This window comes from Chiloscyllium punctatum, chromosome 17 (genome assembly GCF_047496795.1).
Source record: "Chiloscyllium punctatum isolate Juve2018m chromosome 17, sChiPun1.3, whole genome shotgun sequence".
Classification (NCBI taxonomy): domain Eukaryota; kingdom Metazoa; phylum Chordata; class Chondrichthyes; order Orectolobiformes; family Hemiscylliidae; genus Chiloscyllium; species Chiloscyllium punctatum.
In genome coordinates this window covers 86,366,939-86,382,815 of record NC_092755.1, presented here as the reverse complement: position 1 = coordinate 86,382,815, position 15,877 = coordinate 86,366,939, and the positions used below count along the sequence as shown (strand labels likewise).

The 15,877-nt window shown below is 43.6% G+C and overlaps 1 protein-coding gene across 1 annotated transcript in view; it reads right to left on the bottom strand.

The window, feature by feature from the left end:
* Positions 1-746: 746 nt before the first annotated feature.
* The window catches only part of LOC140488079 (somatomedin-B and thrombospondin type-1 domain-containing protein), a 299,120-nt gene continuing 283,989 nt past the window's right edge, over positions 747-15,877 (bottom strand). Inside the window, exons 4-5 of the mRNA XM_072587795.1 lie at positions 5,920-6,078; positions 747-1,356 (exon numbers count right to left, since the gene is read on the bottom strand). Coding sequence (XP_072443896.1) covers positions 1,251-1,356; positions 5,920-6,078 — 265 coding nt within the window. The 3' untranslated portion in view covers positions 747-1,250. The remainder of the gene's footprint in view (positions 1,357-5,919; positions 6,079-15,877) is intronic.

The following is a 15,877-nucleotide window of genomic DNA, read 5'->3' as shown; positions in this document are numbered from 1 at the left end:
TTCTGGTGCCTTAATTAATCCTGACACTAGGGTCCGGAAACCTGCGGGAAAAGTCCTGTCTTAGAACAGTGACACATATGGCGATGTTGAAAGAACCCTAATAGGACAAGCCCTCTGAGGCACTGCCTTATTAATAATGACATGGGGCAGATAAAAGGCCATTCAGCCCATTGAGTCTGTTCTGCCAGTCAATCAGATTGTGGCTGATCTGGTATTCCTCAATTCTACTTTCCTGTTTTTCCTCCCTGATTCCATTCCAGATGAACCTCTATTATCCGGCATTCGATTATCCAAATTTCAGATTATCTGAACAAGATCGCAGGGTCCCAATACTTGGGTAAACTATGTTGTCTGGCATCAATTATCTGAACATCTGATTATCCAAACAAAATACTCCCCACCCATGCCATTCGAATAATCGAGGTTCCTCTGTACAGATTAAGAATCTGTCTCGGACTTGAAGATACAGTCTCGACAGCCCTCCGCAGTAAAGAATTTCACAGCTTCACTACCCTCTGAGAGAAGGAATTCCTCCTCATCTCTGTCTTAGATGTTTTACCCCTGATTCTGAGATTACACCCACAAAGGAGAGACCCCTTTGTCAAGCCCTGGAAGAACCTTTGTAGCTTTTAATAAGGTCGCCTCTGAGCCTTCGAAATTCCAATGAAGGTCCAATCTGCTCAACCTCACTTCCGCAGTCCCAGCACAAAGGGACTACCTGAAAAAAGTAAATGCAGCCAAAATCATCATCATAATGGATTTATTCAAAAGTAATTTTAAATAATATTCAGTCTTTGCATCTAAATGTTCTCATCTTTGCTGTTCCCAGTTACATAGCGTATGGATAGACAATTAAAAAAACTTGACAAATAGTAGAAAACCATTGAAAAGGACTTTTTTGTTTTTTGTTAATAAATGCAAGTGTGTTTATGGAGGTAGCTGTCAGCAGAGTTTCAGAGGTAAAAGGTTTAAAGGTTCTTAGCTGTTCTTTTTGTGCTTTGAGACTTTCATTGTTCTGTCGTGAGGTTATAAGACTCTGCATATGCTTACGTAGAAGGATACTGAGGTAAATAGCATGCAGCAAGGTTACATAGCCTTTCCTTCTGCCATTTTTACATGTCTCACATCTCATTGCCAAATGCAGGAGTCCAGCGAGTGACGATGGCTCTGCGCAAGGGCTTTCCTCTCTGTGGCTCCCCCGAGCTGACTTCTATTGCTGTATGGGGTTCCGTGTCCGATTCAGAGCAGCGTTAAACAAAGATCAGCGACTGTGGGGGACAGCGACAAGTTTCATGCAGAGATTCACGTACCCAAGATCCTTGGCAGCCAGCGTTGGAGGCCGCTATCCAGAATGTTCTAGAGGGGAAAGAAAGATCCACACACAAAGGTAGTTTTAGGAAACCAGGGGGACAAACAGGGAATTCTTTAAATCTGAGATAGGTACATTTTGGATGTAAATTTGCTCACTGAGCTGGAAGGTTTGTTTTCAGATGTTTTGTCACCATACTAGGTAACATCATCAGTGAGCCCCTGGTGAAGCACTGGTGTTATTTATGTCGAATTCGACCCACTTTCTATTTATGTGTTTAGGTTTCCTTGGGTTGGTGATGTCATTTCCTGTGCATTTTTTTCAGACTGTCTCAGAGATACTTTTCTTTTGTTGGAATGAAGGGATATGGGCCAAAGGTAGGAATGTGGAATTAGGCCACAGATTAGCTATGACCTCATTGAATAGCAGAACAGGATAGTAGGGTTGAATGGCCGGTTCCTGTGTTCATATATTCATTTCTGTCTCCCTCAAATTCATTATCCTGATATGGATAAGGCAATGATTTAATGACCACCTTTCATTGCCTTCAAATAGTGGAGGCAGTGGCACAGCTGTAAATGTTACTAGCCTAATAAGTCAATGGCCCAGGCTAATGCTGTGAGGTAATGGGTTCAAATCCCACCATAACAACTGGCAGAATTTAAGTTCAACTAATAATTCAGGAGTATAAAACTAGTCAATGTAATAGTGGCCATCCAATTGTTTAGAAAACTGGACTGGCCTCCACGTGACTCCAGACCTCCACCCTCCCCTTGCAATGGGCCGAGTGAGCTCCTCAGTCCAAGGACAATTCGAGACACATAACAAATGCTGGCCTTGCCACTGACCTCCCCATCCCGCAAAAGAATCAATACAAATTCGACATAAATGAGTGACTTACTAGGGCCAGCTAAGAGTTCATCAGTCTGATGTGGGGCTGGAGTCAGTTGTAATTTGTAATTTGCCCGAGCTAACAGGTTCTGGAGTTAAAGGATGTTAGTGAACTAGTTAGGGTGTTAATAGCAATCTGACTTATGCAAAGAAGGATTCAAATCACAACAACGAAATTTGAACGCATATTCTCTAGATGACTTATCCAGTGCTATATCCAACATGAGAACATATTCACGTTTGTCACCCATCTCTAGATGTCCTTGAACTGGGGTATATCCTTGGCCCATTGTGAGGGGGCAGATAAGAGTCAACCCCATTGCTGTGGGTCTGGAGTCACATGCAGCCTACTCCAAGTTGTGCAGTTTTTTTTAAACAATTCGATGGTCATTTCATGGTACTTTACAAAGCATCTATAGCACTGATTGGTTGTGGTTTAGTTTTGGAGTGAATGCGTCTTAAATCTGAAGTCAGAACTGAAGTTGGGACTGGGACTAAGTGCTCGATCAGTGCAGCGATGTATGGGAGATTTCTGTTTTAAATGTGAATAAGTCTTACTTGATTCCCACAGTGTCTTCAGCTATGTGTCTGAGCGGTTGGTATCACACATTAGTGGGTATGCCCTGGTATCGAGCGAAGCTCAGTGAGTCTCTGATCAGTTTTATCTGGTGTCGATAGGGGATATCATCCCTCTAATCTGAAATAATGGAAGGCACAATCCAAGCAAGAGGCTGATGGTGTAAAGATGGATTTATGACACATTCAGGGCACTCCCCATGTGTAGGAGACTTGTGGCTCATCACCTTGATAAGGACTGGGACTTCTCCAGGTATCATTTCCATTGTTAGCAATGAAGCCTAGTCACAGAAATGGTGTTGTTTAAAGTAAATGCAACTGGACCAACATTGCACCCAACCCTCGGCAGTTTATAAAGGGAAGCAAAACAAAAGGTTTGGAAGGGGATGAGGACATATTAAGTGGACTGACAATCAAAAGGAACGAGCAATGCCTTTGATACACTCTCGTTGTCCACTAGACCAAAGGTGGGGTGTTGATTTTTACACTGAATGAGAGCTATGAGCATATAATCAGGTTGGTCTATCATACCCCACTTTGGAAGTCTCCAGTAACTCCTGCACCAAAACAGTTTTTGCCATCCTTGTATTTGGAGGATTACGGTAGCTGAATTATAATTAGCCATACCAACACAGGATGTCATGACGATCATCTTGGTGTGTCACACTCCACATCAGAAAGCTCCACAGAAAAACGTGCTATACATACACACGCGCGCACACACACACACACGTACACACACTCACACTTTTACACACACACATAAATACACACAGTCCATTTATAGTAGGTACAGAGGTAAAAGGATTAGGGTGTAGGTTTGCTCGCTGAGCTGTAGGTTTGATATCCAGACGTTTCATTACATTATCATCAGTGGTGACCTCCAAGTGAAGCGAAGCTGTTGTCTCCTGCTTTCTATATATATCTTTCTCCAGGATGGGGTTCCTGGTGTTTGTGGTGATATCATTTCCTGTTCATTCTCTGAGGGGTTGATAGATGGCATCTCGATCTATGTGTTTGTTTATGGCGTTGTGGTTGGAGTGCCAGGCCTCTAGGAATTCTCTGGCATGTCTTTGCTTAGCCTGTCCCAGGATAGATGTGTTGTCCCAGTCGAAATGGTGGTTTTTTAACCACTTTACCATACATCAAAGAACTTTCAGAAATGACAGCCAGATACTAAGACCCCTCAGAATCCTAGTAGCACACAAACCCACCAACACTCTCAAACAAAACTAACAAACCTAAAAGACCCAGTACAACCCATGGACAAAACCAACGTCATCTACAAAATTCCATGCAAGGACTGCCACAAACACTACGTAGGACAAACAGGAAGAAAGTTAGCCACCAGGATACACGAACACCAGCTAGCCACAAAAAGACATGACCCTCTCTCCCTCATAGCCCTACACACGGATGAAAAAAACCACCATTTCAACTGGGACAACGCATCTATCCTGGGACAGGCTAAGCAAAGACATGCCAGAGAATTCCTAGAGACCTGGCACTCCAACCCCAACGTCATAAACAAACACATAGATCTAGATACTATCTATCAACCCCTCAGAAAACAAACAGGAAATGACATCACCACAAACCCCAGGAACCCCATCCAGGAGAAAGATATAAATAGAAAGCAGGAGACAACAGCTTCACTTCTCTTGGAGGTCGCCACTGATGTTACCTAGCCAGGTAATGAAAGGTCTGGATATCAAACCTACAGCTCAGCGAGCAAACCTACACCCAAAACCTCAACCTAAGCTACAAACCTTCACAAAAGGTAAAAGGATAATCAAAGAATAGACAGATCACTGACAGATAAATAGCCAACTTGTAATTAAGACCAAAGTAATGATGGGTCCTGTTAACAAATCCCTCATCTTCAGTATTGGCAAAGCAAAATGGAATTGTTTGATCACATGGCATCCAGGCAGAGCTAGCCAATTGGATACAAAATTGGCTTGACAGTGGGAGACAAAGGGTGGTGGTGGGAGAGGGTTCTAATTTGGACTGGAGGCCTGTGACCAACAGTGTTCTGTAAGGATCAGTGCTGGGTTCACTGCTGTTTGTCATTTATATAAACGATTTGGATGAGAGCATAGGAGGCATGGTTAGTATATTTTGTGGATGACACCAAAATTGGTGATACAGTGGACGGCAAAGAAGGTTATCTAAGAGTACAATGGGATTTTGATCAGCTGGACCAGTGGGCCGAGGAATGGCAGGTGGAGTTTAATTCAGATAAACGGAAGGTGTTGCATTTTGGTCAGACAAACCAGGCCAGTTAATGGTAGGGCCCTGGGGACTATTGTTGAGCAGAGAGACCTAGGGTGCTTGCCTCCACTGGTCAGAGCATTGAGTATATGAGTTGGAATGTCATTTGTGGCTGTACAGGACACTGGTTAGACCCTTTTTGGAATACTATGTACAATTCTGGTCACCCTGCTGTAGGAAGGACGTTGTTAAACAGGAAAGGGTGCAGAAAATATTTACAAGGTTGCTGGAAAGTTTGGGTTATAAGGAGAGGCTGAATAGGCTGGGGCTTATTTCTCTGGAGCGTCAGAGACTGAGGGGTGCCTAATAGAGTTTTATACGGGGGCATGGACAGCATGAATAGCTTAGGGCTTTTTCCCTTGGTGGGGGAGTCTACAACTACAGGGCAGAGGCTTAAGGCGAGAGGGGAAAGATTGGAAAGGGACCTGAGGGATAACATTTTCACAGAGAATGGTGCTTGTTTGGAATGAACTACCAGAGGAAGTGGTTAAGACTGGTACAATTACAACCTTTAAAATGCATTTGGACAGGTACATGGACAGGAAGAGTTTATAAGGATATGGGTCAAACACAGGCAAGTGGGATAATTCAGTTTGGGATGCTTCATTGGCATGGATGAGTTGGACCGAAGGGTCTGCTTCTATGCTCTATGATGGTAGAGCTAACATTCAAAGCAGTTGGTCATAAACACATTGGTTAAATAGTACTCATAGAATAATGACAAAAATATCAGAAAATATGAATAGACTTTTGGCACAGTTTGATGACAAATCTTCAGTACAAAGCCATACCTCTAATGTTAATAGGAACCCTAGGCAGTCTTTAATGAAGATTTCTTCATGAGAGACATGAAACAGATTGCTCCCTACCTGGTTCCTTCCAGCCCATCACCTTCACAACGATCTCTGACTCCCATGGCTTCTCCTTGGCACTCCACACATACGTATTTCTCCCGGAACAGTCGGCTGGTCCGTAGCCCAAGTCGGCAAGAGGGACTTACCTCCTTCATTCGGAAATAAGCACAGTAGCTGTCAAGGGAAGAGGGGGCAGAGAACAGAAGGGGAAGCGTTGGGCATTAGTGCTTGATCTTTCCCTAACAAGTGATTGATAAATAGATTAAACAGATAGATGGATAGATAGATAGATTAAATAGATTAGATTACATCATATTAGATAGATGAATAAGTTAGATTAGATAGGTAATAGATAGATTAGATAGACAGACAGATATAGATAGGTAGATAGATAGGAAGGTAGGTAGATAGATAGATTAAATGGATTAGATTAGATAGATGGATGGATAGATAGACAGACAGACAAAAAGACTAAAAAGACTGAGAGTTCATGGAGCTCTGTAAGTCTATGAGCTCAGTTAAAGTCCCCTTCATTAGTTTGCAGGGCCCTGGCAGCTGAAAGCAGGGACACCAGCACTGAAGGAATAAAACCGTGTTTTCCTGTTTTTCCTGGGTATCATTGACAGGGCTAGCTTTTGTTACCCATCCCTAATTACCCTGGTATTGAATGGTTTGCGAGGCCATTCCAGAGGGCAGCTGAGGTCAATTCAACGCGCAGACGCATTCCGTGACTGAAACAGTTCAACATTCAAGAATAAATCAGTCGGTTTATGGAAAGGAGGATAACACAATTGTTAGTTATGGTTAGAACTATTCAATACTGTGGAAAATAAACCCGAACACAGCTGATGCTATGTTTAAGTTAGTTCAGAAACCATGCCAACGTTTCCAAATTTGGATGTGGGCCTAAAATGTTCAGAGCCCATACCAAGGTAAGTTAATAACCTTTAATTTGAGTAAACACTCAGTTCAGCAGATTTCTCTGTTGTGTCACTTTTGAACTAGTTTGAGCCTAAATCCCATTGCGTCTGAGAGCAATCACACCTTTCAGTCTGTTCTCAATGCATATCTTGGAAGTGGAAGGCATCTCAAAAATCTTTAATCAGTAGCAACACAAGTGGTGATTTCAACCAACTAGATACGGTCATCAAACAAACCAACCAATCAGATATTGTCATCCAACCAACCGGATACTATCATCCAACCAACCGGATTCTGTCATCAAACCAACTAACCAATCGGACACTGTCATCCAACCAACAAACCGGATATTGTCAACCAACCAACCAGATACTGTCATCTAACCAACCAACCAATCAGATACTGTCATCCAACCAACAAACCAGATATTGTCAACCAACCAACCAGATACTGTCATCTAACCAACCAACCAATCAGATACTGTCATCCAATCAACAAACCAGATACTGTCATCTAACCAACCAACAAACCAGATACTGTCATCCAAACAACCAACAAACCGGATTCTGTCATCCAAGCAACCAACCAATCAGATAGTGTCATCCAACCAACAAACCGATACTGTCATCCAACCAACTAACCAATCGGATGCTGTCATCCAACCAACAAACCAGATACCATCATCCAACCAACCAACCAACCAGATACTATCATCTAACCAATCAGCCAACTGGATACTGTCATCCAGCCAACCAACCATCCCGATACTCTCATCCAACCATCCAACCAACCAAACAACCGGATACTGTCATCCAACCACCAACTAACCAGATATTCTCATTCAACCAACCAACAACTAACCGGATACTATCATCCAACCAACCAACCAGATATACTTTGCACTACCCAACTGAATAATGTTAATTTCAGTGCCAGTGTGCTGTCAGGTACAAAGCTGTATGTCTCAATGGCTGACAGATCAAACGTGTCAAACTACACAACCCTTTGTATGTTCGCAACGAGTACAAACTGTACTCAACCAGACCATGCGAGCAAAACTCAGAACATAATGTTGAGTGATAGATGTGACTTGGGAAATTGACAACATAGAGTCATAGAGATGTACAGCACGGAAACAGACCCTTCAGTCTAACCTGTCCATGTTGACCAGATATCCCAACCTAATCTAGTCCCACCTGCCAGCACCTGGCCCATATCTCTCTAAACTCTTCCTATTCATATACCCATCCAGATGCCTTTTAAATGCTGCAATTGTACCAGCCTCCACCACTTCCTCTGGCAGCTCATTCCATACACACACTACCTTCTGCGTGAAAAAGTTGCCCCTTAGGTCTCTTTTATATCTTACCGCTCTCACCCTAAACCTATGCCCTCTAGTTCTGGACTCCCCGACCACAGGAAAAAGACTTTGTCTATTTACCCTCTCCATATTCCTCATGATTTTATAAACCTCGATAGAGTCACCATTCTGCCTCCGACGCTCCAGGGAAAACAGTCCCAGCCTGTTCAGCCTCTCCCTATAGTTCAAATCCTCCAACCCTGGCAACATCCTTGTAAATCTTTCCTGAACCCTTTCAAGTTTCGCAACATCTTTCCGATAGGAAGGAGACCAGAATTGCATGCAATATTCCAACAGTGGCCTAACCAATGTCCTGTAAAGCCGCAACGTGACCTCCCAATACTTAATACTCTGACCAAGAAAGGAAAGCATACCAAATGCCTTCTTCACTATCCTATCTACCTGCAATTCCACTTTCAAGGAGCTATGAACCTGCACTCCAAGGTCTCTTTATTCAGCAACACTCCCTAGGACCTTTCCATTAAGTGTATAAGTCCTGCTAAGATTTGCTTTCCCAAAATGCAGCACCTCGCATTTATCTGAATTAAACTCCACCTGCCTCTTCTCAGCCCATTGGCCCATCTGATCAAGATCCTGTTGCAATTGGAAGTAACCTTCTTTGCTGTCCATTAGACCTCAAACTTAGGTGTCATCTGCAAACTTACTAACTACACCTCCTATGTTGACCAATCCCAAGTGTGCTTTGAATTACAGTACATAATTGATCAGTTCGGCTCCCAATGTAATTCACTTACCCTTGTGTTATGATTGGAATTAGGGCCAGGTAGATCCCATTCACTATGACATCCCCGATTGGGGTTATTAACCTGGGCCAATCAGGGAGTCCTGGCTGACAGATAGCAACAGGAGAGTCAGAGAGACTCCTCATTCTAGGGACTGGCTGTAAGCTGGCTGGCCAGAGTCCATGTACAATGCACATGGAAATCCAGGCTGACTTGTAACAGGATAGTGCCCTCTGTGCAGTCATCTCACCTTGCTAGAAGCTAAATAGATGTTGAGACTTGTCATCTGCAGGAGAAAGGAACATATCAAAGTCTTGTGGCTTTTTTAAAATTAAACAAATCTCAAAAACCAAAGTGATAATAGTTCCCTGGTCCATTCTCTGGGATAATACTTTGACCAATCAGAGTTGACTTGCCGACTAATCAATATCGGTTCCATATACGAAATAAATTGTTGTTCTTTTTGAAATGTGTCACTCTCGCATGCCATCCTGATGAGTGGAAGCTGCAAAACTCTGACACCATGTTTCTTTGCTCAGCAACCTTCATGTTCCCTACAATCAAGTGATTAAGGATTATTGTATCCAGACACATCCTCCACCATATCTTATTGCTACAATTTTTGGTCAAGCTTTTATCTTAACATTAAAAGCATTTATATTGAAAACTTTGAGAGTGGAAATCCAATATGTAAACACTTGCCTGTTACATTGTAGTTACGGTCTATGCTCTTTAGAGAGTGCACTTTAAATACTGTCTCTCAATTCTGTTGCCTGTCCATCATTCCTGAAAAAACTGTCTATTGTCACACGTTACATCCCTAAAGTGCCAAACATTGAGACAAAAACCAGGTTACATCCTGTTTTGTTTATCTAGAACATAGAACATAGAACAGTACAACACAGAACAGGCCCTTCAGCCCACGATGTTGTGCTGACCACTGATTCTCATGTATGCACCCTCAAATTTCTGTGACCATATGCATGTCCAGTAGTCTCTTAAATGTCCCCAATGACCTCGCTTCCACAACTACTGCTGGTAACACATTCCATGCTCTCACAACTCTCTGTGTAAAGAACCTGCCTCTGACGTCCCCTCTATACTTTCCTCCAACCAGCTTAAAACTATGACCCCTCGTGTTAGTCATTTCTACCCTGGGAAATCGTCTCTGGCTATCAACTCTATCTATGCCTCTCATTATCTTGTATACCTCAATTAGGTCCCCTCTCCTCCTCCTTTTCTCCAATGAAAAAAGTCCGAGCTCAGTCAACCTCTCTTCATAAGATAAGCCCTCCAGTCCAGGCAGCATCCTGGTAAACCTCCTCTGAACCCTCTCCAAAGCATCCACATCTTTTCTATAATAGGGCGACCAGAACTGGACGCAGTATTCCAAGTGCGGTCTAACCAAAGTTTTATAGAGCTGCAACAAGATCTCATGACTCTTAAACTCAATCCCCCTGTTAATGAAAGCCAAAACACCATCTGCTTTCTTAACAACCCTGTCCACTTGGGTGGCCATTTTAAGGGATCTATGTACCTGCACCCCAAGATCCCTCTGTTCCTCCACACTGCCAAGAATCCTATCCTTAATCCTGTACTCAGCTTTCAAATTTGACCTTCCAAAATGCATCACCTTGCATTTATCCAGGTTGAACTCCATCTGCCACCTCTCAGCCCATCTCTGCATCCTGTCAATGTCCCACTGCAGCCTACAACAGCCCTCTATACGGTCAATGACACCTCCAACCTTTGTGTCGTCTGCAAACTTGCTGACCCATCCTTCAATCCCCTCATCCAAGTCATTAATAAAAATTACAAACAGTAGAGGCCTAAGGACAGAGCCCTGTGGAACACCACTCATCACAGAATATTTTCCTTCTACTACCACTCGCTGTCTTCTGTTGGCCAGCCAATTCTGTATCCAGACAGCTAAGTTCCCCTGAATCCCATTCCTCCTGACCTTCTGAATGAGCCTACCATGGGGAACCTTATCAAATGCCTTGCTGAAGTCCATATACACCACATCCACAGCTCGACCCTCATCAACGTTTCTAGTCACATCCTCCAAGACCTCGATAAAGTTTGTGAGGCATGACCTGCCCCTCACAAAGCCGTGTTGACTGCATTTAATCAAGCCATGCTCTTCCAGATGGTCATAAATCCTATCCCTCAGAATCCTTTCTAACATCTTGCAGACGACAGACGTGAGACTTACTGGTCTGTAATTGCTGGGGATTTCCCTATTTCCTTTCTTGAAGAGAGGATTTACATTTGCCCCTCTCCAGTCCTCAGGTACGACTCCAGTGGAGAGCGAGGATGAAAAGATCTTCGCAAGTGGCGAAGCAATTGCACTTCTCGTTTCCAAAAGCAGCCGAGTACAAATCTGGTCCGGGCCTGGCGACTTGTCAATCTTAATGTTTGACCAAATTTTCAGCACATCAGCTTCCTCTATCTCTATCCATTCCAGCATGCACACCTGCTCTTCAAAGGTTTCATTCACTACAAAGTTCGTTTCCTTCGTAAAGACAGAAGCAAAAAACTCATTTAGGGCTTCCCCTACCTCCTCAGACTCCACACACAAATTCCCTATGCTATCCCTGATTGGCCTACTCTTTCTTTGAACATTCTCTTATTCCTCACTTAAGTGTAAAATGCCTTTGTGTTCTCCCTAATCCGTTCTGCCAAGCCTTTCTTGTGCCCCCTCCTGGCTCTCCTCAGACCATTTTTGAGCTCCTTCCTCGCCTGCCTGTAATCCTCTAGAGCTGAGCTTGACCCTAGCTTCCTCTATCTTATGTAAGCTGCCTTCTTCCTTTTGATGAGAAGCTCCACCGCTCTCGTCATCCAAGGTTCCTTTATCTTACGACTTCTTGTCTGTTTCAGAGGGACATATTTATTCATCACTCACAACAACTGTTCCTTAAACAGTGTCCACATGTCTATAGTGCCTTTACCATGGAACAATTGCTCCCAATCCATGCTTCCTAACTCATGTCTAACCACATCATCGTTTCCGCTTCCCCAATTAAATATCCTCCCATTTTGCCTAATCCTCTCCTTCTCCATAGCTATGTAGAATGTGAAGCAGTTGTGGTCACTATCACCGAAATGCTCTCCCACCACAAGATCTGATACCTGCCCCAGCTCGTTTCCGAGCACCAAGTCTAGAATGGCCTCTCCCCTCGTCAGCTATCAACGTACTGAGTTAGGAATCCCTCCTGAACACACCTTACAAAAACAGCTCCATTCAAATCTTCTGCTCGAAGGAGGTTCCAATCAATATTGGGAAAGTTAAAGTCCCCCATTACAACAACCCTACTACGTCCACACTTTTCCAAAATCTGCCGACCTATGCTTTCTTCCATCTCCCTGCTGCTATTGGGGGGCCTGTAGTAAACCCCTAACGAGGTGACTGCTCCCTTGCTGTTCCTAATTTCCACCCATACTGACTTGGTAGGCAGATCTTCCTCGACAATGGAAGCTTCTGTAGCTGTGATACCCTCTCTGATTAGTAGTGCTACACCCCCTCCTCTTTTTGCCCCCTCCCTATTCTTTTTAAATGCTCTAAACCCTGGAACATCCAGCAACCATTCCTGCTCCTGAGAAACCCATGTCTCTGTTATGGCCACAACATCATAGTCCCCAGGTACTGATCCATGCTCTAAATTCATCACTTTTATTCCTGATACTACTTGCGTTAAAGCAAACACACTTTAACTGAGCCCTTGGTTCCTTCCCAGGAAAATCCTTCCCACTAGCTGGTCTACCTCTTGCTATTGCCTCATCTGCATCAACTCTCACCTCCGGTATACAGCTCAGGTTCCCACCCCCCTGCCATACTAGTTTAAACCCTCTCGAACTACTCGAGCAAACCTTCCACCCGGGACATTGGTCCCCTTCCAGTTCAGGTGCAACCCTTAGATGCAAATCTAAGAAATAATTTGGGATGGGAATGTAAAAAGTGTTATCAGTTTACAGAAGTATATGTCAATGATGCACTCTAATGTACCCCTGGGTGTACCCATGTCAGATAGCAACCTTGCATATGCTAAACCTGCGCAAGCTCTCAGTTAGGCTTGTCACAGCTCCCTGGAGTAAAACACCAGATATCAAGCCTACTAGTCATGGAGCCATCACAAAAGATTAAGATTATAAAATAAGTACACAAAATTTCCAAATTTATCTCATTTTCAGACCCAAGTTAACAGACAGTATGACTACCAGGTTTCCATTCTGATTAAGAATTACTATTTATTACAAGTAATTAGACACTATCCACAGGTATTTTGCATCAGTATTTACTGTGGAAAAATATATGGAAGATATATAATGTAGGGAAATAGATAGTGACAGCTTGAAAAATATCCATATTACAGAGGAGGAAGTGCTGGATGTCTTGGAACGGTTAAAGGTGGATAAATCCCCAGGACCTGATCAGGTGTACCTGAGAACTCTGTGGGAAGCTAGAGAAGTGATTGCTGGGCCTCTTGCTGAGATATTTGTATCATCGATAGTCACAGGTGAGATGTCGAAAGACTGAATGTTGGGTAACATGGCGCCACTGTTTAAGAAGGGTGGTAAGGACAAGCCAGGGAACTATAGACCGGTGAGCCTGACCTCGGTCGTGGGTAAGTTGTTGAAGGGAATCCTGAGGGACAGGATGTACATGTATGTGGAAAGGCAAGGACTGATTAGGGATAGTCAACATGGCTTTGTGTGTGGGAAATCATGTCTCACAAACTTGATTGAGTTTTTTGAAGAAGTAACAAAGAGGATTGATGAGGGCAGAGTGGTAGATGTGATCTATATGGACTTCAGTAAGGCATTCGACAAGGTTCCCCATGGGAGACTGGTTAGCAAGTTTAGATCTCACAGAATACAGGGAGAACTAGCCATTTGGATACAGAATTGGCAAAAGGTAGAAGACAGAGGGTGGTGGTGGAGGGTTGTTTTTCAGACTGGAGGCCTGTGATCAGTGGAGTGCCACAAGGATCGGTGCTGTGTCCTCTACCTTTTGTCATTTACATAAATGATTTGGATGTGAGCATGAGAGGTACAGTTATTAAGTTTGCAGATGACACCAAAATTGGAGGTGTAGTGGACAGTGAAGAGGGCCAAATGGGCCAATGGGCTGAGAAGTGTCAGATAGAGTTTAATTCAGATAAATGTGAGGTGCTGCATTTTGGGAAAGCAGTTATACACTTAATGGTAAGGTCCTAGGGAGTGTTGCTGAACAAAGAGACCTTGGAATGCAGATTCATAGCTCCTTGAAAGTGGAGTCGCAGGTAGATAGGATAGTGAAGAAGGCGTTTGGTATGCTTTCATTTATTGGTCAGAGTATTGAGTACAGGAGTTGAGAGGTCATGTTGTGGCTGTACAGGACACTGGTTAGACCACTGTTGGAATATTGCGTGCAATTCTGGTCTCCTTCCTATCGGAAAGATGTTGTGAAACGTGAAAGGGTTCAGAAAAGATTTACAAGGATGTTGCCAGGGTTGGAGGATTTGAGCTTGAACAGGTTGGGGCTGTTTTCCCTGGAGCATCGGAGGCTGAGAGGTGACCTTATAGAGGTTTACAAGATCATGAGGGACAGGGACAGGGTGAATAGATAAAGTCTTTTCCCCAGGGCAGGGGTGTCTAAAGCCCGAGGGCATAGGTTTAGGGTGGGAGGGGAAGGATTTAAAATGGTCCTAAGGGACAACGTTTTCACACACAGGGTGTTGCATGTATAGAATGTATAGAATGAGCTGTCAGAGGAAGTGGTGGAGGCTGGTACAATTACAACATTTAAAAGGCATTTGGATGGGTATATGAATAGGAAGGGTTTGGATGGATATGGGCCGGTTGCTGGCAGGTGGGACTAGATTGGGTTGGCATATCTGGTCGGCATGGACGGGTTGGACTGAAGGGTCTGTTTCCATGCTGTATATCTCTATGACTCTATAAACTGTCAGTATATTACACTACTAATTAAAATTCTAAACCCCTCCACTTACACACACACACACATACACATACACACACACACATATATATATACATACACACAGACATGCACATGCACCCATAGACACACACTGACACAGATAGACACATACACACACAGACACATATACACACATATACATACACATAGACATACACATTCACACAGGGCGGAGGGAAACGTGCAGGCAGTTTGCTCATCTTATTCATGGGTTGCTGAGATGTTCCTTCTATTGTGGTTCTGTTCACCGAGCTGGGAATTTGTGTTGCAGACGTTTCGTCCCCTGTCTAGGTGACATCCTCAGTGCTTGGGAGCCTCCTGTGAAGCGCTTCTGTGTTGTTTCCTCTGGCATTTATAATAAATACCACTATAAATGCTGGAGGAAACAACACAGAAGCGCTTCACAGGAGGCTCCCAAGCACTGAGGATGTCACCTAGACAGGGGACGAAACGTCTGCAACACAAATTCCCAGCTCGGCAAACAGAACCACAACAACGAGCACCCGAGCTACAAATCTCTCCCAAACTTTGAATGTTCCTTCTGCTGGTCACATGTTGCTTCTCAGTCACTTTTCTCCAGATTATTCCATTGGCTTGCAAAAGACACAAGGTGGCTAATTTGCTAATAAAACGCCTTTGACTAATTAGGTAAGAGCTTAGAACAACTGCTGAAGGAAAGATAAGTTGATTGGCTTTGGGTTTAGAATGGGCTCTGACTGCATTGAACAGAGAGGCATCTCCTGTGCTGGTGTAACCTGTTCCCAGCTCCAAGCTGCTCAGTTACCAGACAACCAATCACATGACTGTTGGCAAGCAGAAGGCCCTTGACATCTGTAACTGGTCACTAGTCCATAGACCAATCGATATCTTGTCAACCCGAATTCCATCTGAAGCCAGAACTCTGACTCTTGTTTATCTTCAACCATTTCAATGACTGCTCATTCAGTTATTTATGATGCTTGCCAT